The following is a 23,635-nucleotide window of genomic DNA, read 5'->3' on the forward strand; positions in this document are numbered from 1 at the left end:
AATGGTTTTCTCTATTACAAAGGCTCAAAAACTAAACTCAGAAAACTGTAGATGTCATACTAGTATCTGAGGAAGACTTACACAAATATATAAAGGCATTCATGGAAATATTAATTTACACTTTTCAAGTTCTGAAATGAAACGACTACAATACCTGTATGAGATTACGTCCAGTCCATTGAAAATACGATGTTGGCGGGCGGACCATTCCCTGAGCCTTTTATTAACTGTTTGTTCGTGGACACCTGCTCCACAGTGGCTTTGACTGGTTTCTCCACCAAAACATGCTTTCAAAGAAAAAAAAAACTAAAATACAACAACAGACTGATTATGTTCACAGATATCTTGAAAATGTGGGGTTTTTTTCAGACTGTGTTAATTCTCAGGTCCAATAAAACGCAACTTTCTTCGATCGAAATCAACAAATTTTTTGACCCAGGTCAATAATTGTATGTTTATTTTCTCCGAAATCAAATGCGATTTTCAAGCTAAAGTAGTTAAATTTGTAACAAAAACCAACTCTGTAAAAGTTATTTTCAAGAACTTCTTAGTATTTAGTATGTACCCATGAGGCACACTATGGCTCCTTTGGTCATTATAGAATAGAGAGTAACACTGTCCTGTTCAGGGGCGTAGCTAAGGCTTCCTTGAGCCCCCACCCCCTACTCCAATGGGTACAGAGCGAAGCCCTGGTGGGGGCCCAGGGGGCGAAGCCCCCGGAAGCTGGCGAGTTTTCAGCATATCAAACACTTAATTTTGAGTATCCTGAAAAAGAAGTTTCATCAAAATAACCTCAGTTTTTAATGTGTAAAATTACTTCAACATCATCATAAGATTAACGATAAAGAAGAAAAAGTAGTGCCTGATTTATAATATGATTAATTTAATTTATTTTAATGGTCTTGTGCTTTCTTTCCTATTTGTCTATAGCATTTTTGTCTACAAAATACTCTTATAATACAAAAGATAATTATATATTTAACTTTAAGATTTCGTTATTTCTATCTCGACAATCTATTCTTAATCATTGTCAACTTCTCGCTCACGCTATAGAATTGCATGCAAATAATATCAGAATATATCAGAGAAGCAATTCATTATTTTTTTTACTTACTGAAAAAGAAAGGCAATTCAGTCGTCTGTGCTATTTCTCAGCAAATTCTGAGATAACTTGGTTTAATTTTTATTACTAAACGAAAGTTTTCATTAATCAGCATTATTTAAATTCATTTTTTTTAATTTCTATTTATTTATTTATTTTAAATGATGTGGAAGCACTTGCGTATGCACCTGACTGTTCGGGTTGATCAGTATATCAAAAGAAGTATCTCCGTTCTGCGTAAAACTGAGAAATGTCTACAGTGAGAAATAAATAATTTTAAAGTTTATTGCGTAGTCATTTATCAAGTTGTGTGAACAAGCGTGAAATTAAGCGCTTCCCATATACCCTATCCCTTAGCAGGCTTCTCCTGATTTCCCACAAGACAAACCAAGTGTACAAAATTACAATTTATTTTCAAAGTTTTTTTCTACTTCCTATTATAAACCACAATAGATATAGGTTACCCCAATATCCAAGATATTCGACTATTATATTATTTGAATTTTCACTGTACTCACCCGATTTCTAAGTTAAAATCACTGACTTTGTTAAAAAAAAAACTGGCGTAAATAGATCGTCATGTCCGAAGCAAATACTGCCACCAGTATTGCGTCACTAGAAAACAGTGCACAGATCTGTGGTTAAATAGAGTCTGCACGAGTGTGATCCGAAAATGTGTGATAACTAAAGAGCAATAATCATGAAATGAAAGTCATATAATTATTGTAATGATATAAGCAGTATTAATTAGTGAATTTTTTTTCAATTGGAAAATGACCTTTATTTTTGTGAAAAGGACTGAGGAGGCAAATAGCATAAACATATGAGTACTCAATAATTACAATGCTTGGAGAAACGTGGGTTTTTTTTTTTTTAAATATAATAATTTTACGTTAATTTTGTTTCTTCCACGTATTACATTTATTACATCCGTATTCTAAACATTTGTTGTAATGTTGTATCCGCTGATTAAGAACATTTTTTCAGCGCTATTGTTTAAAGTGTACTTGACTATAGTGATATAACTTGAATACATGTAGATGGTATTCACTGATCGAATGTATTAAAAATCATTAACCCAAATTATTGATCTAATATATGATTACCTCTCGAGCTCAATAACAGTATTATGTCTTCCTCCGCTATGCCGTTAAGATTTTTTTCTTCACGGTGAATATGGGATAATACTAGAAAAAATGATTCATTGTTAAATTTTACTTTACTTTTGCAAGTTTCAAATGTCTTTTATTCTATTTCAGCCATTTTCCAATAGAGCATTTTGGGAAATACATCGGGTGCCATTATCTTGTTGCCAGTCTAAGTGGTTTAGTTGGGTTTGCATTCCAATACTTAATTCATCATCACATGAACAGCAACCCTTTTTATGTAAGTAAATATAATAGACACAGCAAAGATCAACCACGATATAACGTTAGATAGTGTATTTAATCGGCATTAGAACCATTTTAATAAGAGCTTGGACTTTGGGTAGATGGTGTCAAACAGCATTGTGACGAAGGCCTGTCTATTTCATTGTAGGCCACCCAGCCATTGCTCTTTGAAATCAACAAGATTTGTCTGGCTTTTGAGCTATGACTACGCAATCGGTGTATAATTCACTTGAAACCAGCGTCATTTTAACTTGTTTTGACGCAAGAAATAATACGTCCTGCTGAAAGTCCAAGCTCTTGTTAAAATGGTTCTAGTTACAACGTACAGTCATTGTTAAAATCTCGGTGCAAGGAATTGTTATAAATGCCATCATTGACCAATGCCATTAAACACACAAGACATTCATAAATTAAATCTTTAAAACGATTGAGAATCAAAATCATTTATTGATTTTACGTAAATTTCGCTACTTATGTTGGGACATTGAACTTTTTTTCCCCTTTTTCTTAATACATGGAGGTCTTTTGTGCTCAATAATTCATCGTCATAAATCACACAATGTCACTAACATTTTCTATGATTAATAAAGCAGATCAATGACACCTACACGTATTGGCATTTACAGGTGCATTTGATACTGTTGGTGTTATTAGTCATCTCCTGCGGTCATCCAATCAACATTTGGTATCACTGTCGTCAAGGCCTCATTCACGACGCCTCGCAGTCTGATTACGGAGTGGAAATCACGCCGCAGGAAAAACTAGTTCCCGATCTCGATAGTCCAAGTACAGCATGAACGATCGACGCCAGACTTGTGTAATATATTCAAAAAAGATTCAAAGTCCAAGAAAACATCACAATATGTGATTGTTCTGCAATTTTTTTTAAATTCAATTTTAACATGACAACGATCTGTTCTGCTTTGTGTTTATACTATATGATGTGTAAAATTCTTCTGTATATAATGCTACTTATATTTGGTCCATGAATATCCCTAAAAATTTTGACGATGCGTCAATGAAAACAGTTTTTATACTGATGTCAATTATATTGAATAAAATTGATTGAAATATTGAATTTTACTTCATTTGCTATAGAATGGGCATGATTAACTTTGAAAGAATATGCAAATGATCGATGGAAGTCGCACCAATAATGTGTTTAAATGTGTCCTTGAGGCTACCTACTACATACAATAAATCATGTTCATCTTTCATTTAGTTTTTATAAGAATTAACCCAAGTTTTGAAATTGTTTCACAGTTTAGACGGTTAATCATGTAGTTTAAAGTCATTGAGAAGCAATAATTCAACCCTTAGGCCGCGTGAATTTTACATTAGTAAGGCAGGTAGCACCTGAGGATTACATAACAAAATCATGCTCATAACGTCACGTGGATGGAGTAAACTGTTATAAGATACCGCACATGCAACCTTCTTAGGCAGACTTAATATTTGAGAAAATTTGCAATGAACGGATTAACGAAAGCTGTGGTTGCGCTTACACTGTTATCATGTGCGTGGGGACAGAGACACAACACCAACTCTTTTGGGCAAGTTCATCCATGGGAGCCTAGTTATAAACCTGACATGGATTACTCCACGCACCTGTTGGAGAACCACTACAACCAATTAGCTCTGCAGCAACAACAGGGGGTGCCTCCGTATCAGCCGGACTACCCAGACGATTATCAGGGTAGGGGCGGTTTCACTGACCAACGTCTACAACACCCGTCCGTGCCTCAGCACCCTCAGCGCCCAGTCATGATCCTTCCACCCCAAAACCGGTATCACGCCTCTTTCAACAGTCGCATCGGGGGATTTGGATTTGGGGGGTCCGGTTTTGATGCACCCGGAATCCAGTTTGGGGTTCACCATGCCCCGTTTTATAGGCCGAATGTCGTCTCGCCCATTTTCTGGCAATACGACAAACCATCATTAATGGACAAAGTTGGAAAATTCGCGAAAAGCGACACAGGAAAGGCGATCGGTGCATGTACGTATCAATTTTCATAAACCCGCTCTATGTATATTTATGTGCACATGCTGTAACTATTTTTTTTATCTAATTATGATTCGTGATTTCTTATTTTTAGTGGCAGCTGGAACTCTTTTGGCCAAGACTATCAACAACTGATCAGGAAAAAGAGTCGGTAAGTTGAATATTGCTTCACCCGAAGGAAAAAATCAAATCAGATTCCACGTCTCATGCAGCATTATTTTTTTTTTTACCTAATTCAGTCAACTTTCTATTTTCAGAGTAATGGTCTAACCTAAACAAATTGAAACAGCACAAGAAGCGAAAACCAAAACCTAACATTCTACAATTGTTTATGTTTTTATACAAATACTCTAATAAACTGGCATTTATCAATGTCTGAGAATGAGTACTTCTTGTTTAACTTATATATCTATATTTCTGTCATAACGGTAGTAAAGGGCTACTTTACCATAGGATGACATGTACATTATGTTTTGATATTTACATTTTCAACTGCCTTTGTCTGTGATAACTATACGAATCAATTCTGAAGCCTATAGCCCAATAATTTCATAAAGGCTGCGTGACACAAAATGGACGTGTCTGATAGTTTTAGCCACTTATTATTATAATAATAACTATATATTTTTTTTAGTCATTTAAGCGCTTAATAACAAATTTGCACTAAAATATATCAACATACATGATTGTAGAAATTGCAGTTAATGCTGCTTTCATTAATATAAATGGAAACATTACTGTATCTTTCAAATTCTAAGTACAAGTTCTGGGAAGGCAAATTGTGGGTGTACCTGTCATGCCCGGAATCTTGTTGATTAAAAAACAGCTAGCACCAAGCACCAGTTATAACTCGTCATCAACAAGATGCAATTCACTCTCTACCATCGGCTCATACAGTCACTGAGAGAGGAACGAACGACAACTCTGCATGGGAGATTGGATGCAATTTAGAAACATTAAATGGCGGATCTGAGAAGTATGGCAAAGAGTTTATAGATACATACAACAGTCCTCAGCTTTCTCGAACCGTTTTAACAAGAGCTTGGACTTGCGGCGAAAGGTGACAAACTCCGATCTAACGAAGGCAGGGTCTACGCATGGTTAACCGTCATTGGCTAATAGATATAATATGAATACATTGAACGCAATGACACCAAGAGATGTATATTTTGTTGAAACACGATCCATTTCATACAATTAGCAACTTTCTAGTTTTGATACTCTTAGAAAATTTATGAGCAAATTAGCGAATTAGAAGAAAAGATGTCAAAATGTCAGAGCTTGTTTTGAGCTTGCCAAACGCAATATCCTACGTAAAACCCAAGCCTCTTGTTAAAACTGCTTTTATTGATATTATCGGACTTCCATAGATAAGTAAATACTCGCAAGCTAAAGTTACACTTTGATTACACTTAAAAATATTGGCGATTAAACTGAGATAACTAAAATGTTCTTTTTTTTTTCTTAAAACCCTAACACTGTAATGGTTTTTAACTAAACTCTCCAAATTTGCTTTTTCTCCCTTAACTTTGTTGTTGAATATGGTGTAGTTGGCATTGTATACTATAAATATATGAGTAGAATTAGAAAAGAAGTAAATTTTTGAACGGAGGTTTTCCAAAATGTCTGCTCAAAAGCAGAGGAGCAAACCTCTTTATGAACTAAATCCGGTTCACTTTCTAGTATTTCACGTTAAACCCGATCATCAAAATTACAAACAATGAAAGAATATCATATGAATTGTGAAACTTCTTTAATAAATATGTTCAGAGATTCAATTTCATCCACAGCAATTTCTATGGACAGAGTTTTTCCTCCAGACAGGTGGGATGACGTATTAAAGTTCCTGAAAAAGATGCGCAAGGATTAAAAGATGACCACATTAAATATAAAAGTATAATTCAATATTCATATACTAAGACTGGGAATAAACGTGTATTTTGTAGGTTTCTAGTTTCCTCACCACAAGTAAGATTATCCCAGCCGTCTGCTCTCCAAGACATTTTTGGCCACATACAGTAGAATCAACACCACTGTAAAAACAATTTGGGAAGGTAACAGAACGTACACCGTGACAATTGCAAAGAAAAGGCATCAAGGATGCTAGAAATAAAAATCAGACAATCATAGTATTAATTTGAGCAAAAGATATCGAGGACTTACGAAAGATAGGCATCACAAGGCTTCCTCCGGAGAAGTTCCCAAAGAAATCAGTGGATGGTTGGTTCCATCCGTACAGAGCCGGGCTGTACCCGGTGTAGTAGAGGGAGGCAGAGGCAGTCTGCAATAACACACAGAGGCAGACGGCTACGACGACCCCCGAAATATGGCACTGGTTCATGATTGTCAGATTAAAGCACACGAAACAATATCTGAAAAAGAAAATTAAAGTTTTTTTTATTTTTCAAGTCATTTGGAAGTTCGGGTATTTTATGAGCTTAGAAAAGGAAAATTTTTTTTAGATTATTTATTTTTGTGAAAATTATAACATTTACTTTACAAAATTGCAGAGATGACAATAAGTACCAAAAACACACACACACAAAACAACAACAACAACAACAAAACAGAGAGCATAAGACAACATACATAAAAGGACAGGAACAACGATTTGACCAGGTTTCGCATATTCAAGGTATATATACAAGCATGGTACCCAGGATTTTTGAATAGCCGGATATATTACCTCATACTTCCGGAGAGAACGCCCCCTGTGGTGTTACGGTCTACCCTTGTGTATGACTCGTAGTGTACGTTCACGTATTACTAATGATTACCTGGCTGCATTTTATGCATGCGTGGCAATAAAGTATACTTTTCTCTCCCTTTTTGAAAATTCTTTTTTATTCAACCATACACACTAAATATTTAACTTTCACCCTTTTAGGAATGTATTGGTTAAATGCATATGGACTAAGCCTGTTATAAGAGACCATCAAAACAAAAGTAAAAGATATGGTAAAAAGTTGAAAGTTAATAGCAAGGGAAAAAAGCAGAGAATGTAAACGAAGTAGCAACCTTATCCACGATTAATCCTTTAAATTCAATTCCTTGAATTTGTTCGTTCAGTAAGCCTCTATTTTTGGAGTACCGTTGTGTCTATCAATTCAGTTTTGAGAAGTATATAATTATCATAACTTGTGTAACTTTTCTAATGCTGAAAGTGTGCAAGAAATAATTTCATTTATAACCATAAAATAAATATTTAAATCTGACCATACAGCTTAATGACTTATAAAAATAAAAACTGTACTTTTATTATTCTAGATTTTGATAAAATATACATGTTTAGATATAGAAGAAACCAGCACGCTTCGATTTCAAAATAAGGTGAAATAAAGAAAGAATTATAGAAAATCTGTTGCTTAATTTGATGGAATGAATCATCAAAAGCTAATTGCTATATGCTATATTGGGGAGTTTCGGAAGACCATGTACAACGAGTTATTTAATCATTACTTAATCAACTTAAGGCAGGGGTGTCTCGCCTTTTCCGACTTACAACTTATTCCATAACTCGCTCATTCCTCGATTTGATTGGATAGGTCCCTATGACGCTGCAACACCAGAGGGCATGCACGAGAAGGTTTTGTGAATGAAATCGATGTAGCCCTGAGAGCGTAACGATGGGCAGGGGTTTTGTAATCGGAAATGAGTAATAGTAAAACGTGAGATTTTTGCAGTAAGGTCTGGTATATAAAGGGAACCATCATGGAGTCGATCAACATCATTTGCCTGAACCCGACATCAGAATGCGTAGCAATACCGTTATTCTTGTCTCTGTCATCGCCTGCTTGCTACCAAAGTTAAGTCTCTGTGCTAATTATGGGGGCAACACACAACTTCAGAATGGATACGGTTCTACCCAATATCAGGACACCCAGTGGAGTGGGAAGACAAACACAAACTATGATACCCACTTACTAGAAAACCATTACAATCAGCTCTACCAACAACAGTTTTACCAAGGCAATGCCCAGCAATATCCCCAGTCTCAGTATCAAGGCGGCTTTACGGGGTACGGAAAAACTGGTTCTCAAAAAGGGTTCTATAATTCGGGTTACAGCGGAAGTTCGTACCCGGCATCCTATGGTAAAACTTACTCAGGGTACGGGAAACAGATGCCATACCAAGGTCAAGATGTCGCCGTCGTTGTTCCGCCTAGTACCGGCTTTTCCAGTCACCCTGGATGGGCTGATTCTGGATTTGGATACAATGCTGGATTTGGATATGGATTGCCATCAGCTGGTTTTGGATATGGTAATAGTATCCCACAAAATGGATACGGTTCTCTGGGTTCTCCAATATCCCCATATTTATTTCAAGGACCTTCTTTAATGGACCATGCCATGGGATTTCTCAAGACTGACACAGGGAAACTAGTAGGAGCAGGTATAGTACCTTAATATATTGCGAAAAAAAACTGATTATATCATTCTTTATGAAAGGGGCTATTGTCATTAATTTAAGCTCAAAATTTTCTAATTTTGTAACCCCATTTTAAAGTATAAAATGCTTAATTGAATAGTTTCACCAGATACTACTGTCAGAAGACGAATACAGTAACAAGCTATATAAGAGAGAAAAAAATAGCTCATTATTCTTTGCTCGGCACATTTTCTTGATTATTTTTGTTTTCATTTCAGCCGCCCTCGGAACTATCTTATACAAAACTCTAGGTAGGAAAATATCTTGCTTAAATTACAGATTTATTTGCTTTGAATTTTTTTCATGTGAAATACATCTGTGATATTGTACTGTTAGATTAGCATCGAGTTATTTTTCATTTTAGGGTGATCTACCTGATCTCCGGTGATGAAAATGCAACCAGTGTGCCAAATTATTTATTGTGTGTGCTGTATATTAAATAAACTACACTTATATAGAATATGTGTGTTGTATTTATTCAACATGTTCCACACGCGGAACAACACACCTCTATGACGACTGATAGCGAAGTTCTAGCGCCATCACACTTAAGTCTAATTTGAAGATAGCTATTGACCAAGTTAATGGAAATAGATGTAGGTTATGCTGGTATATACATGATATTTGTATACTATAGTATGCAGAAATGTAACTGCATATTCAAAGACCTACTGTGTTTGTCGGGAGTGAGAGAAGAATTATAGCATCTTTGTGACGGTCGCGATCATAAACATTGTTTGAATATTTTCGAAGGTGTACAATGTAAACAAAGGCGATTCTTTCTTTGTCTTTATAAACAATATGAGAGAGTGTATCTTATATTAACTTATGTTAAAATTTGGTAAAATATGGCTGTGTTAAGGATCTTTTGATGGCCAAAAAAATCCACATCTCTGTAAAAATATACATTTATTTATATACTCATGTAGGTTTCTAGACGTCGCGTCTGTGGTTGCCCATTTGTATAGGTGAGTGTACTTGAAGTATGTTGTCTAAGGACACAGCTTTCAACAACAACCAGTCTCGAACCACCAACTTTATGTTTACTGGCCTAACACCCTTGCCACTAAGCCAACAGCTCCTCTTAATTTATATAAGCCTAAGTTTTACAACTAATTTTACGTTCAGACAACTTATAATAAGTTCACATAAAGAAAATCACGAAATTTTCAGAGTTCATCATAGAAATCACAACCCAAAAGAGATCTCTTTATTAAGTCGAGTATTAACGATATGATATTGCTTTTGTACCACCATTTCTTTTGTCTAAGGCATAATTGAATTATGAAATTTTAAAGCATTTATTCGAAAGTCGCCAGCGCAGGTGGGTGGCGGAGTGCATCACTAGACAAATCCAATAATGAAGGGTTGTAAAATGTATATTATCTGGCATTCTAGTATACCATACATGATCTTTTGATATCATTTATAACAAGAGAATATGTTTTAATTATCTTTGTTAACATATATTCTGAATATAACTCAACTTAATGACACTAATTCACTAAGACCCTAGGGGCGATTCATTCAAATACATTGATGATTTGAGTGATATTTCCCCGTTTTAAAGGGTCTAACGGTAGGGTTAAAGTTTATCTATTGAAAGATTATACAACTGATCAATGTAATAAGTTTTAGGTGTTAATTCAGAAAATCTGCCATTTAATACCGTATTAGAGTCGGCCGAAAGTCAATATTAAAGGCAGTAAGTCGTTTTTCTTTCAGTGTAGGCATAAACAATAACCATCTGGGGAAAATGGCTTCTCCAAAACAGCAAGCAGTGTAATTCGGATACTAACAAATCTTATGCTATGGGGGAAAGGAGATGGATTTATGCAATCTTCATCAATGTTGGGGGAACAATTTTCCAAACAAGAATGTCCACATTGAAAAAGATCCCGGACTCCCGCCTTGGAAGCCTGTCGCCTGCATCGCCGGAATACAACGCGGAGACGGATGAGTACTTCTTCGACCACAGTCCGGTCCTGTTCAACGAGATTCTGGACCTGTATCGCACGGGGGAGCTGCACGTGCCGTCCAACTGCTGCGGCGCCGTGCTGCAGAGAGAGTTGGAATACTGGAAGATCCCCAAGTGTCTCATATCCGAGTGTTGCATCCATTCCTACCATAGCTACGTTCAGGCTCAGAATACTATACAGTCTATTAGAGAATCGTTCGAGGATAACATTTTAGATTATAGCCCAACGGAATATAGGAACAGTAAGATGAAAAAAATGTTCAGAACAATATGGATAACTTTAGACCAGCCAAAATCTTCAACTTGTGCTAAGGTTTGTGATGCTTTTTTCTTTTAGACACTCTGTTTAAAGTCACAGTTTTTGTTACACTTCTTGATCATCAACTTCTGAAAGAGGTGGACAAAAACTCTGATCGAATACACGACACCGAAATCCTTGTCTGTGTGTACGAAATATATTCGTCATATTCGAACGCATGACAATCCACTTATTCTTTTAAACCCGTCGTAAAAAGCCTTGTTATATAACTGTGACCCTTAATGATATCCCTTTTTCTTGTCTTAATCTTTCACTAGAATATAATTGTTCATTATGCAATGGAAAAATCAAATCCGATTTTATCAGTTACATTTAGGTTAGAAACAAAATTATCAGTACATGGACATGTACTTTATTCGATCTGTGATTTACAAAAGCTTTTATACTTCAAAGTATTCATAAAACATTGCCATCAAAGCACAGTCAATCTTTGAAAATATGTTCTTTGGCAAGCCAATGCTAGCAATACAAAACGTTATACATATGTACTTGCCATTTATACATTCTTAAATTCTAAAACTTACTTATTAATACTACCATTTTACAAATAGATTGGACATTTGTGTGAAGTATTTAAAGATTGCATTTGTGTAGCTTGCCTGTATACTAGTATATAATCAGGTACAAATTGAAATCATGATATCACCTCAACCTATTAAAAAATTCCCTGCTGAAAAGGTCCAAACTTGTATAATTAATCTGAACAACGTACTGAATTCTTGCAACCATATAGTAAGATTTGGAATGGTAGCACCGTCTTACTCTACTAGATTACGTTTACCCCCAAAAGTGTTTTAATCTCACTTTTTTTTCTTTTTTTCCCAGGTTTTCAACGCCCTGTACCTGGCTCTGGTCCTGTTGTCTGTTCTGGTGTTCCTCTTGTCCTATCAGCCGTATTGCCGAAACGAAACCATGACGCATGAAAAACTGGTGTACATGAAAAACTACTCTACGATCTCTCTGTTCCAATCCGTGAACCTGAACAATGCCAAACAAGTCATGTTCTTAACCACGGAGATTCATCCTCTGCTGGACAACATAGATCTGTTCTGTATAGTCTTCTTTACACTAGAGCTATTCGCGCATTTCCTCACCTGCCCGCGCAAAATCAAGTTTTTCACCTACGTTCTTAATGTTCTAGACTTGTATCTTGTGGTTGCCATGTGGACGACTTTTGCAATAGAAACGCAGATCGAAAAATATCTGAATGATTCCGGGATGATTAACTTTTACACTGTTCTCAAAGCATCGCTAGTTTTGCGTTTGTTGCGGTTCTTTCGATTAATGAAGCAATTCAGCGCTCTGAAAATTCTATTCATGTCGCTCAAAGCAAGCATCAAGGAACTTTTGCTATTGTTTATCACTTTTCTTCTGGCCTCGGTTTTTTTCGCCAGCTTTGTGTATTTTGCTGAATTTAATGAACAAGATGTCTTTCCCACTATAATTGAAAGTGTGTGGTGGGCAATCATCACCATGACAACAGTTGGCTATGGAGACATGTACCCAACATCCTCTGCTGGTAAACTGGTGGGCATTGCGTGCGCAGCATCCGGTATACTGATTATAGCAATGCCGATAGCAGTTGTAGCCGCTAATTTCAGTGAGTATTATTTGAAGAATAGTGAACGAAGACTTCGAGGACGACTGATGAAGAGTAAAAAGAAAAAGAGGTCTTGCTGTAGCTGGGGGGAGTCCCCACAGGTCAATCATTATAGCTCTAGTCCGCCTTCACCAAGGAACTTATTAAAACGACAGAACTCAAAGCTAACAGGTATCATTGCATCAAATTCAAAGTCGAATGGAACCTCGAAAAAGCAAAAGGGCAAAAAGACAAAAAATCTTCCCAATGGAGTACAAAAAAGAGACGCACCATCGTCTGCTATTTCGAGAAAGTCTGTTACAAATGAAAACCATGGAATTTGGTACGATGTACCGGACTTGCGTGTACATTAGGCAGAGGAATAATGCACTGCCGGATATTGAGAAGTTATTAGAAGTAGTAATGGATGAAGAACAGTACTTCTACAATCAAATAAGTGGATAATATGTTTATTCGCTGATTATATATAACTCATTTTATTTGTAATAACGTGGCAATTATTTGTTTTATTTTTATGAATATTTGTCTGTACATGTTCATGTATTGTCAAATATGTGTATTTTGTTTTTAAATATACTGTTTTCAGTTTATTTTATTTTTGTATTCTCTTGAGTCTGGTGTCACATCGGTCCCAACAAATTGTTCCTGCAAATTTCTGATTCAAAAGTCTATAAATCCTGGAAAACAAATCTTTTTTAACCTATAAAAACAGTTTGATAGCGAAGAATGACCCCTTCATGACATTGGCTTAATGGATTTTTACCCTTCTCATTTTCAACAAAAAAATACTCAGCTTATTTATTAGTACAAAGAGCTGAGCTTTCAGTTCTTCAGTACTTTGATTTGAATAGGTAGACGTTTCTATTTAGACAGACAGCGCAATCACGCGACACTTATGGGCTCTTTATCTTAATATTAAATTTAAGTTGTATTTTGTGAACTTTGAAAACAGATCCAAATGTTGATATCATGAAGAAAAAAAATATAGTGTAAGGGTATACTAAAAAAAACTTCTGACTAAAATGTAATGAGCTATCAACTGGTATATGCGTGTATTCACATAATACTTAACTATTTAATATAAGATGAATGCGTGATTTTTATACACCCGCTCTGAAGAAGAAGAAGAAGAAGAAGAAGGGGGTATACTGTTTTGCCCCTGAGTGTCTGTCTGTCCGTCCGTAACAAAAAAAAATCTGTAGCATTTTTCTCAGTAACTGTTCATCGCAGATGCTTAAAATTTTAACACACTCTTTGAGCATTCCATACGTTGGGATGTATTTTTGTGCAAATTGGACTTTAACTTCCTTTAAATGTCGACTTTGCTTATTTTGTATATTCACATCAGAGCGGGGGTATTACAAGTGAGCATTGGCTCACAGATAGATTTTTATGATATAACTGCATAACGTTAAATTCACTGCTTATATTCGTTAACCAAAGACGCACTTTGTATTTAAAGGACTTGTACAAGATTTGAGCTCAGAGTCTTAAATTTCATTTTTCCAATCCAATTTTAATTATGAAAATGGCTAATATAGGTATTTATTTAAACAATAAAACGCTTTCTATGGTGATTCATTAATGATATGAAGGTAGTGACATTGCAGAAAAAATACATAACCTGCGCTAGCGGGTTATGTAAATTTTTTCTGCAATGATCACCAAAGAAAGCATTTTATTGTTTATATTAACATCTTTCTTTAAGCTAATTGATAAATGAATTAGGAAAAGTAAGTAAAATTCATTAAATTACTGTTAATGTACGTAAGTAAGTTAGCTAAAAGAAACAGCAAAATCGTCTCCTGTGAGACTTTGAGTCTGACATCGTCATGATTATTTCGTGCAGTCCGTGATTTTTCCTAGGTCGCTATAGGTTTGGACCAATCGATAAACAGGGCGTGTCGATATCTGTCCTGTCATTTACTTGTCAGTTTCAGCCGCTGTAGATTTCGACCAATCGATAAATGCGGCGTGTAGATTTCAGTCTGGCTGTTTCTATAGAGCAATGAACTAACTACAAGTTTCCGTAAGAAATAGATTGAATCATTCTTGGTAGATGTAAATATAATGCTTTGATAACATATATGAGAGTCAAATTTTGAGTTATATGCAAGATAAAGAGTCTTAATTATTTGGTTCGTAAGCAAAGCACGAGCCTTGTTATTGTTAACCTATATGTGTTTAATTGGCTCAAGTTTCAATCAAATGGTGCTTTCTTCTGTTGATAACTATACATGTATTTATGAACACATTTAATCAGTTTACCTTATTTGCCACGAGTCATTTTGTCAAAGAAATCATTACGGTAATTCTATACTTTACATTATTTGTAAACAAATATAAGACTCGAGCTTTGTTTACATTACAATAAATTCTTACCTCTGTATCTCTCTTATAACTTGACCTCTAACATTCAAATTTTGGTCATTCATTCAAAAAGCGCAAATAAAATTCTGATCGAAATTAAAATCGACTATTTTTAAATGTTATGAATGGATTGGAAAACTGCATGTGCGCCGTCTCGATGATAATCCAGGGACTTTGCAAGAATGATATTTAAACCTTCAACAAAAATCTTGGAATGATTTTTTTTAAAATTTTGATAAGGAGCATGGCAATAACTGACTCGAACACCACTCTTGGGTTCATCACCACGTGACTCGTAACACCGTCATATGACAACTTTTTTCCCCGATCCACAAGAATTTCTATCGATAAGTCCTCTGGAAATAGTAGCTGTAAAGATGCTTATGATCTTATAGTGAAAATTGCTTTGAAACATTTGGAAGTTTCCCTAGGCCTACTACATGTATAAAAAAAAGTTGAAGCAAATGCATTTTTATACGAAGGAGCTCAATGAGCTTGAGCAAATCATTTGCCAACCATATTATTTGCTATCACAACAAATTAAATATAATGACATTTTTATTTTATTTTCAAGTATCTTACCTCTGTAGATAATATACAGATCTTGAGCACTCGTGTAATTTTGGGGTATCTGTTAATCGGGATCGCGGTTTCAAAATTATTACCAAGATGGCCGCGTCCATGAGGCATAATTTTATCAAACCAATCATTCCTATGTATGCACATAATATGCACTTTAGAAACAAATCTTCTAATGCAAACAGTACAAACGAGATGAAGAACCCAAAAGAAAATGCCGGTCACTATTTTCACCCAAGAAAAAACCAGAAATATAAGAAAGTTCAAGGATCAAGTATCGGGAAAAGCAATTTGCTGCAATCATATCCCGGAGTGAGACAGCTGGATGAAATAACTGGGGATCATGTGTAGGTGACATGACTTCAGTAAGATCATAAAGCATTTCTTGATGTGCAAGATAATAGATTCCTCCTCAAACCTCATCTTTTTTGTCATGGTTTGAACAATGGGCAGCAGACGATGGAAATATTTTTATTTAAGATTCGTAGGTTGAAATGTTATTGATAGGCATGATAAAGCTGTTTCTATGGAATCTTGCAAGTGAATGTTTCACAGTTTTGACAACTTTATGAGTTGATCACCTTTGGTGCCAAGTTAAAGAATTTTGTCAGTTTTTGCCTCTGTCGAATACACCAGTACACTATGTACTATGGGAATGGAATTTCAAGAATAAAGTCAAATCTACCTTATTCTGTTTGACATTTTGCAATTTTAGGAATGAACTGGTTGATTCCAAATCAGCAGCTGGTATCGAGAAAACACAAACAATATTTCTAGAAGGAGAAAAAATTATTAGACAGGCTGTGAAAGCTGGAATCCATTTTAAATCGGTATATACTACAGAGGTGAAACTTTTGGAGAAACTTGAGTTGGGTGAAGCTCAGCAGTACATTACAAAGGTCAAAGCCTTAAAGAGCTGGGTCTCCCAAAAGGCAGTTGAGTCTGATGGCATCATTTGTGGTAGGTATCATGACAGAGTTAATTAAATATTTAGTTCCAAATTTAATATCAATCAGAGCTAAAATCTTTCATCTCTTTTGGTCAAAATATTCAAATTTCAGCCAAAAATTTTAAAACAAAATATTGTGTTCTTGTATGTATGTTTCCATTTTTACAGGTAAATTAATTACATTAAAAAAACAACAATCTACTAACACATTTTATATAACACTATTTTTTATATTTATTTTGTATTTATATATGGAATAAACACCAGATACTCTACCTATAAAGTTGAGTGACCTGTAGTTGTAACTATATGTACATGTAGTATAAATACATGTGTATAACATATCTGCTAATTTTTATAGCTGTAGCTCAAAAACCAGACCCAAGTGTCAGTGAGACAGAGAATAGGCTGCCTGTTACCGTGGTGATGGACAGAATCACTGATCCTTGGACAGCTGGAGTTCTCCTGAGAACAGCTCACGGTGTAGGATGTAGGAGATTTGTCACCACAAAAGGTTCAAAGAAACTCATCTTCTTTCTGCTATCAAATCTTGTTTACTCACGTTATTGTTATTCACAACTCACAATTTGTAGTTATATGTATGGTACCTTTATTTACCAAATATTTAATTCATTTATATAATGAATTTAGGGTGTTGCAATATGTGGGACTCTGAAGTTTTGACAGCTAGTGATGGAAGCCATTTTTACATGCCAATTCAAACAAATCTGTCCTGGAATGTACTCAAACAGAATGGAGAAGCTGAAGAATATACATGTACAAGAAGGAAGGTTATTTTTACATCAGCAAGGCCAATGACATTTCAAGCAATCTTGAAAGCAGAGGAAAAGTTTCTTACAGATAACCTTGAGGATGAGGATACAGATGCATTGGATAATGATTCATCACCTACAAGTTTATCAAAATCTGCAGAGAAAAGCGGATTTCAATTAACAAATTTCAACGAGGTGGATTTAAGTAATGCTGACGTCTTTACATTGATAATCAGTGATGACACACTGAAAGTTTCAAATCAAAAGATAAAATTTCTGTATGAAAACGATGCTGTTTTAGCATCAGTACCTATGACAAGTGGATTGACCAAGTTAAATCCAACAGTGCCCGGTACTTTGATGTTGTATCATTTACTTGGTCAACTGACTTCTAATAAAGTTTGAAAATTCTTGATTTCTCTTTATGTACTTCTAACAGAAATGTCAGCATCAAACAATTGATATAGAACTAACCATGGTTCATGCACAAGCTTTTGTATAAATAGTTCTGTGTGTTTGAATGAACAAACATACATTGATCTCCCTTTTTCATATTTCTAGAAGAAAATGTCAACAAATGTAGTCAATACAAGCCACATTATATACATGTATGCTGGAACATGATGAACCCTTTCAATTTTTAAAATTGTGCCTTAGTTTGTCACCTGTCAATAATTTTTGTTTAAAAATTGCTCTTGATGAAATGTTGATAGTGAGCCGAATAGTTTAAGAACTTGGTATAAAATCTTTCCACTAGTTCATTATCGTGATAAAAAAACAGTTGAACAAAAACTAATACACATGTAACATGAATTGAAGGACACAGGGAGGATATTTTATATTTGCAGGTCATATCAACTCATATATCAATATGAATATATTAATTTATGTGGTTTTTTTAATGGAATGTTACATGGAATCCTCATTAAATTTTTGGGGTTTTTTTTATTTAAAAAAAAAACGAACAAATTGATCTTTTTTTTCTTAAGTTTTAATGATACATAAAGTGCAACAAAAGAAACAATATTTGTTACGATAATGCTGCTTCGTAAAACAAGGCAGTTTATGTTGTGCAGCCAAAATTTAGGGAAGAAAATAAAGCTTCAATACCAAAACAAATATTTTTCGAGGTTATTACATTTGATTTTTATAAATATTAAATCAAAACAACCTATTTCAACTGATAATCTTATAATCTTTCCCTCCTGTATTCTAGATGGTAAATACACATCTGACACAAAATATAGATTTTCATCTAAAAATTATTTCCGTGGTAAGTGAAGTTCTGTTCACCAATATAGAGCAAAACAAAATCTAACATTTTTTTTCCTTAAATATAAAACAAAAAAGCTGTCACCTAGAAAGAAAGGGAATGAAAAAAATGTCAAAATCATATACACTTCAGAACTAAAATATTTAAAATGACAAGAAACCACTCATACATGTACATTCTATACAATGATGTGAAGGAATGAATTTTAACTTTTGAAATTTTCTACTCATGATTAGAAATCATGAAATAGAAACCAACCAGCATACTTAAATTAAAGTTCAATACATTAGTCTTTAAAAAAAAAAAATAATGTAGCCTAACAGTAGAAAATGAGATATCAGGCTTACATTATGCACATTTTCTAAAGCATTCATACCCACAGCCATTATCAAGCACTCACTACATCTTTGTACAATGGTAATCAAATGAAGAATTTGAATCAGGGCAAACTGTTTTCACAATACATTCATTTGTTTATTGTTTAGGACTTACTTAGTACAAATCAACATATTACCCTGTTCTTTAACATGTAGTGATTTAAGTGTATCTTACTTTAGATTTCAACTTGAAGAGTGAATGAAAGTTAATAATTGTTCAGTCTATATGACAAATTTTCCCCATGCATAATTAAATTCTTAAATACGACAATTTACACTGGCTGAATGGAAAATCACACGCACACACACACATCTATAGTAAAGTTTTTCATGACTAAACAACTCTTCTGACTTCAAAAAATCTCTTTAAATAGTACACTTGTCCTAGGGTCATCGCTACCAGCACCAGGGCTTCAAAGAAGGACCACAAGACCACACGGGAGTTGGTGTTCTCATTGACTAAATAAAATAACAACTCGTGTTATAAAAATCAAAATTCTAAATACATTGCTAATACATGTATATAAAGTTGTATTTATCATATACTGATTAAGATTATATTTCTTTTGACATTAGAACAATTTACCATTGGTAATTTTCACTTTATTCAGTATCAAACATTCTTAGTGTTATGGGATATGTTTATTTGAAAAATTGAGATGTCAAGGTATTACTGTGAACATCACAGAGAAGCTGTGACTTACTTGCTCTGTGGATTCTCTCCCTGACTTCCATGTATTCTTGTTCGTGCTTTACTCCAGTCAGTGCTGTGGAGAGCTCATTGATCATCTCTGTCAGCTTGTTGTGATTTGCTGCAAAATAAAAAAAGTTTTAGAGAGTCATAAAACAATAAATTTTTCTAAAAGCATTAATTCAATATATTTAATGTTCTATATTTGTGCCACTTTATGAGTTGTCCACATGTCATCATAGAGATAGAAGCACATCTCATTCAGAAAAGAAATTGAACAGATACTTGATCTGTGAAAAGTTCAATCAGTTTGACAGCATTATCAAATGACACTATGAAATTTCTAAAAGATGTCTGTTATACCATCACTCTCCATATTATCTGTCTCTTTGGGTTTCTCTCCAATGTCCATAGTAAACATGAGAATCTTTGGAGTTACAGTCGACATTTTGTTATTGAAACAGTATCTGTAAACACCATCCATATGGGCTGCAAATGTGTATTTTCCATTTGATTCTCTGTCTCCTTGGTGAATGACTTTTCCATCAGGTCCATAAATCTAAAATTCCAAGAGTATTCAATGTCTCAAAATATGGTTGTAAAAATTAATGTTAATCATATTACCTAAGTAAAACAAAATGACATTAGAGAACCGGTATTGAAATATTTTTTATGGAATTCTGTTGCTCTATGCCAGCACTCCATAAAATTGCTTTATATTAATATCTGCACTAATGCATTTTTGCTGATTAAATTGTACAGTAAGAAACTATTTAAAAGATATGGTAGATATATCAGAGACATAAATAACACAAATTACAATCCAAACCCAATATTTAGGGAAATTGTAAAAGAGAATCTTACCTTCACATCTATATCAAGAAAACCACCCTCAGCAACCTCAAACATAAGACTCATTTTTGTCCCAGATGTCACTTTATCGAAAAAACATTCTTCTGCGTGTGCATCTATGTTAATAAAATAACAGTCGATGGATTTCAAACTAATTATTGAAATTAAAACACCTATTGCAATGTTTAAATACATAGTTATGGTTGTATGAAGAACCAAATAAAAATAAATATGCCCGGTTTGTTACAAACACGTCGGCTCAGAAGTGAAACAGGATGCCACGTAAATTGATCTATTGCGCATGCACAGCAATACGACCGAGCCCGATCCAAAAAGAGAGAAAACGGGGTTGCTTTGTCAGAGACATAAAAAACATTTATTTCTCTTGCTTTTGTAAATAGTGCTTTTTGTTAATCAAATTCAATTGCTGTCTTATAATTAAAATGATAAATTTTCGTATATAACATTCCATTGTAAGAAATGTGGATCCACAAAGTAATATCAAATTTAATTATTTTACCTGAGTTAATTCTGTTTGTAGATCATAATTTACAGTAACTGATTTGTTAGAAAGTTTTCAGTGTTAAATAAAATAGAAACATTGCAGTGGCGTAGCTAGACCAGAAATGAAGTGCATGCTTAAAATGTCAGGGGATGTGGGGCCGCCATGAGCCCCCCCCCCCCCCCCGGTGGGTCTAGGGCGAGGCCTGGTGGGGGTCCAGGGGGCGAAGGCCCCGGAAGCTCATAGATTCTGACGATTTTTAATACTAACGTTTGTTTTTGACTCACTCAAAGCTTTTATTTTACCTAGTTTATGGTAATGAAGCTATGGTAATGAAGCAATAAAGCTGTGATATTCTATGGGGGGAATTTAAAATGATGTGTAAAACTAAGTTCAAATGCAAAATAAATCTTTGCTTTATTAGGTACATGCATTGTGTACTGTTTCATTAATATGGCACTGTAAGACCACGTTGCGTGTTTATATTTGGTACTTAAGACGTCTTTGTTTAGCATTGATAAATTTGTCAATGACCGCTGGGATTTCGATACATAGATTCCGGATAAAGCAGGACCGGGTGACGGAAACGGGTTGATGGAATAACTAAGTATGGACCTTAATACTTGAATTCTTTTTAAATTTTTTTTTCTTTATTTTTTTTACTGAATTTCTTCCTTTTTTTCCCAAATGATGTGCATGCTCGGGCATATAAGCATACATGGTAGCTACGCCACTGCATTGTTAACCCAGACAGACCAAAACAACCAATCTAAAGTTTTTTATGCTCATTGGTTGGTGGTATCGTTGATCATGGATACTTTACTTGTACATATGTAACAATATACATGCACTTCTCTCTTTTTTTTAAGTGGAGAGGTCAGGCCCCTTTTTGCTTCCCAAAAAACACGTGCGTGTGTGAGGTTGGGGGTGGGTGGGAGTTACGATGTCGAGATAGTACCGTAGGATTGAGGAGGTCCAGGATTTGAGATCCTTCCATTTTTTCGGGGAGAAGAAAAAAATATCTTTTGTCCATATAAAATGTCATTATTCTTATCTTGAATCATCATATTTTCTGTTTTCTATTTATACTTTTAATTTTTATTTACACCCCGTAGATACTGATCTTTTAAAAACTTTAGCAATGTTTATTTTCGCTATACACACAATAAAAAATTTCTAATTTCAATAAACATTACTTAAACAAAATTGAATGATTGCTAAAAAAAGGAATAATTATGTTTTAGAAAATAAGAATAATCAATAAGTTAACAAACATTAATATTTAAAATCCTATTCTCTACTGCTGGAAATACGTTCAAGTCTAGTAAAACTCTTGTTGCTGTCACTAGGCAGGCAAAATTTGAAATTTAGGTTCTGGTATTAGGACAGGGCACTATACATCATGGAGGGAAATTGCTTTTACTTTGATATTGCTATGTGAATCTGCATGAATTAATCGAAGAGTTAAACCATGAATTCAGATTTCGAGCTCAATTTTGGCTCACCGTGACGAAGTCAAAATGGGCGCGTACGCTCGGCGTACGGATTCATTTTTAAGGAAGTCTTATAGATCATGATCTAGTTTTTGTCTTATCCTACAAACTTCATTCCACTGGTGATGGGCTTAACTGACAGACTGGCATTCCATAAATTTTTAGATGGTATACATAGGTATACATAGATTTATAGATGATTAGATCTAGAGTTTTTGGAGCAGGTGTCCTGTCATTCATTTTGACTGACTTACAGGCGGGGATGGGTTAAATTTAATTTAATTATTTACATTTGACAATTCATGTAATGGTGATTAATTACTTTCGAATGAAATTGACCCCATCCCTACTTTCAGGTATAGATGTTCCTATTGCGAATCTGATCAAAAATCATACGACTTCACTTTAAGATACGGGACATAGTTTGCACATATTTAAAAGAGGTGGGAGTGGCTCTGATGCACCTCTAAACTGACAAATGAGCTTTAACAACTTGCGTCCTACCCCATTCACCATGTACTCACACACCCCCAACCCCGAAATGTATATCATTTTCATGTAGGACACTATAATGTCATGTAACTAGAATTATCAGATTATAGGATTTACAGACCACACGTTGGGCATCTCTCTATCAAATTACGTCCAGTGTTTGATTTGATCTTTATGTTTATCGGGTAGTATTAAGAACTATTTTAGCCAGGAGATAGAGATGGATTGAAGCAATAAAACAGAAAAATATGATTATAATTAATTTGGAAAGATGATAACTATAGAAAATAGAATAATTCGAGCGAAATCATTGTACTGCTATGCTACCCTTTAAAACAATATAATTATACCTCACACCCAATTAATTGTCAATTGTTAGACATCATATCTTACCAGGGACGTATATATACTATAATGTACGTCCCTGATTTTAGTTACGCCGAAAAACGCAATATTTCAATAAA

The 23,635-nt window shown here is 34.6% G+C and overlaps 6 protein-coding genes and 1 long non-coding RNA gene across 8 annotated transcripts in view; 5 read left to right on the plus strand and 2 right to left on the minus strand.

Annotated features, from left to right (window-relative positions):
• Positions 1 to 3,581, plus strand: part of LOC128190842 (equilibrative nucleobase transporter 1-like) — a 50,868-nt gene extending 47,287 nt beyond the window's left edge. Inside the window, exons 10-11 of one of the 2 annotated variants that reach the window (XM_052863054.1) lie at positions 2,362 to 2,488; positions 3,120 to 3,581. In XM_052863054.1, the coding sequence (XP_052719014.1) occupies positions 2,362 to 2,488; positions 3,120 to 3,290 (298 nt within the window). In that variant the 3' untranslated portion in view covers positions 3,291 to 3,581. The remainder of the gene's footprint in view (positions 1 to 2,361; positions 2,489 to 3,119) is intronic. The other variant, XM_052863055.1, reaches the window with a different exon arrangement.
• Positions 3,582 to 3,794: 213 nt separating this feature from the next.
• On the plus strand, positions 3,795 to 4,880 carry LOC128190645 (uncharacterized). The gene is made up of 3 exons (XM_052862762.1): positions 3,795 to 4,489; positions 4,590 to 4,646; positions 4,753 to 4,880. Exons 1-2 carry the CDS (start codon positions 3,964 to 3,966, stop codon positions 4,628 to 4,630), a joined length of 567 nt encoding a protein of 188 aa, XP_052718722.1. The 5' UTR covers positions 3,795 to 3,963; the 3' UTR covers positions 4,631 to 4,646; positions 4,753 to 4,880.
• Positions 4,881 to 6,231: 1,351 nt separating this feature from the next.
• LOC128190911 (uncharacterized) lies at positions 6,232 to 7,166 on the minus strand. The gene is made up of 4 exons (XR_008244402.1): positions 7,085 to 7,166; positions 6,659 to 6,867; positions 6,459 to 6,528; positions 6,232 to 6,341 (listed from the first exon to the last, which is right to left on the minus strand). It is a non-coding gene; the product is annotated as an uncharacterized LOC128190911 (long non-coding RNA).
• Positions 7,167 to 8,173: 1,007 nt separating this feature from the next.
• LOC128190536 (RNA-binding protein FUS-like) lies at positions 8,174 to 9,383 on the plus strand. Its single transcript, XM_052862614.1, has 3 exons — positions 8,174 to 8,887; positions 9,142 to 9,174; positions 9,288 to 9,383. Exons 1-3 carry the CDS (start codon positions 8,248 to 8,250, stop codon positions 9,290 to 9,292), a joined length of 678 nt encoding a protein of 225 aa, XP_052718574.1. The 5' UTR covers positions 8,174 to 8,247; the 3' UTR covers positions 9,293 to 9,383.
• A 1,120-nt stretch (positions 9,384 to 10,503) lies between these two features.
• LOC128188976 (potassium voltage-gated channel protein Shaw-like) lies at positions 10,504 to 13,410 on the plus strand. The gene is made up of 2 exons (XM_052860330.1): positions 10,504 to 11,214; positions 12,046 to 13,410. The coding sequence occupies exons 1-2, from the start codon at positions 10,735 to 10,737 to the stop codon at positions 13,171 to 13,173; spliced, it is 1,608 nt and encodes a 535-aa protein (XP_052716290.1). The 5' UTR covers positions 10,504 to 10,734; the 3' UTR covers positions 13,174 to 13,410.
• A 2,449-nt stretch (positions 13,411 to 15,859) lies between these two features.
• LOC128187229 (rRNA methyltransferase 3, mitochondrial-like) lies at positions 15,860 to 19,074 on the plus strand. Its single transcript, XM_052857515.1, has 4 exons — positions 15,860 to 16,116; positions 16,485 to 16,729; positions 17,080 to 17,232; positions 17,370 to 19,074. Exons 1-4 carry the CDS (start codon positions 15,860 to 15,862, stop codon positions 17,894 to 17,896), a joined length of 1,182 nt encoding a protein of 393 aa, XP_052713475.1. The 3' UTR covers positions 17,897 to 19,074.
• LOC128187231 (transmembrane emp24 domain-containing protein 2-like) lies at positions 18,465 to 20,978 on the minus strand. Its single transcript, XM_052857518.1, has 4 exons — positions 20,697 to 20,978; positions 20,196 to 20,391; positions 19,846 to 19,953; positions 18,465 to 19,600 (listed from the first exon to the last, which is right to left on the minus strand). The coding sequence occupies exons 1-4, from the start codon at positions 20,877 to 20,879 to the stop codon at positions 19,476 to 19,478; spliced, it is 612 nt and encodes a 203-aa protein (XP_052713478.1). The 5' UTR covers positions 20,880 to 20,978; the 3' UTR covers positions 18,465 to 19,475.
• Positions 20,979 to 23,635: the final 2,657 nt, after the last annotated feature.

The sequence above is a fragment of the Crassostrea angulata genome, chromosome 6, assembly GCF_025612915.1.
Source record: "Crassostrea angulata isolate pt1a10 chromosome 6, ASM2561291v2, whole genome shotgun sequence".
Lineage (NCBI taxonomy): Eukaryota > Metazoa > Mollusca > Bivalvia > Ostreida > Ostreidae > Magallana > Magallana angulata.

What these genes read in the sequence shown, in the direction of transcription:
- LOC128190645 (XM_052862762.1), top strand. Translation starts at nt 3,964, where the DNA reads ATGAACGGATTAACGAAAGCTGTGGTTGCGCTTACACTGTTATCATGT. An exon ending in AGGAAAGGCGATCGGTGCAT is followed by an intron (nt 4,490 to 4,589) that starts GTACGTATCAAT and finishes TCTTATTTTTAG; the next exon opens with TGGCAGCTGGAACTCTTTTG.
- LOC128190536 (XM_052862614.1), top strand. Translation starts at nt 8,248, where the DNA reads ATGCGTAGCAATACCGTTATTCTTGTCTCTGTCATCGCCTGCTTGCTA. An exon ending in AGGGAAACTAGTAGGAGCAG is followed by an intron (nt 8,888 to 9,141) that starts GTATAGTACCTT and finishes TTTTCATTTCAG; the next exon opens with CCGCCCTCGGAACTATCTTA.
- LOC128188976 (XM_052860330.1), top strand. Translation starts at nt 10,735, where the DNA reads ATGGGGGAAAGGAGATGGATTTATGCAATCTTCATCAATGTTGGGGGA. An exon ending in AATCTTCAACTTGTGCTAAG is followed by an intron (nt 11,215 to 12,045) that starts GTTTGTGATGCT and finishes TTTTTTTCCCAG; the next exon opens with GTTTTCAACGCCCTGTACCT.
- LOC128187229 (XM_052857515.1), top strand. Translation starts at nt 15,860, where the DNA reads ATGGCCGCGTCCATGAGGCATAATTTTATCAAACCAATCATTCCTATG. An exon ending in GTCTGATGGCATCATTTGTG is followed by an intron (nt 16,730 to 17,079) that starts GTAGGTATCATG and finishes TAATTTTTATAG; the next exon opens with CTGTAGCTCAAAAACCAGAC. An exon ending in GAGATTTGTCACCACAAAAG is followed by an intron (nt 17,233 to 17,369) that starts GTTCAAAGAAAC and finishes TAATGAATTTAG; the next exon opens with GGTGTTGCAATATGTGGGAC.
- LOC128187231 (XM_052857518.1), bottom strand. Translation starts at nt 20,879, where the DNA reads ATGTATTTAAACATTGCAATAGGTGTTTTAATTTCAATAATTAGTTTG. An exon ending in TTCTTGATATAGATGTGAAG is followed by an intron (nt 20,392 to 20,696) that starts GTAAGATTCTCT and finishes TTGGAATTTTAG; the next exon opens with ATTTATGGACCTGATGGAAA. An exon ending in AGATAATATGGAGAGTGATG is followed by an intron (nt 19,954 to 20,195) that starts GTATAACAGACA and finishes TTTATTTTGCAG; the next exon opens with CAAATCACAACAAGCTGACA.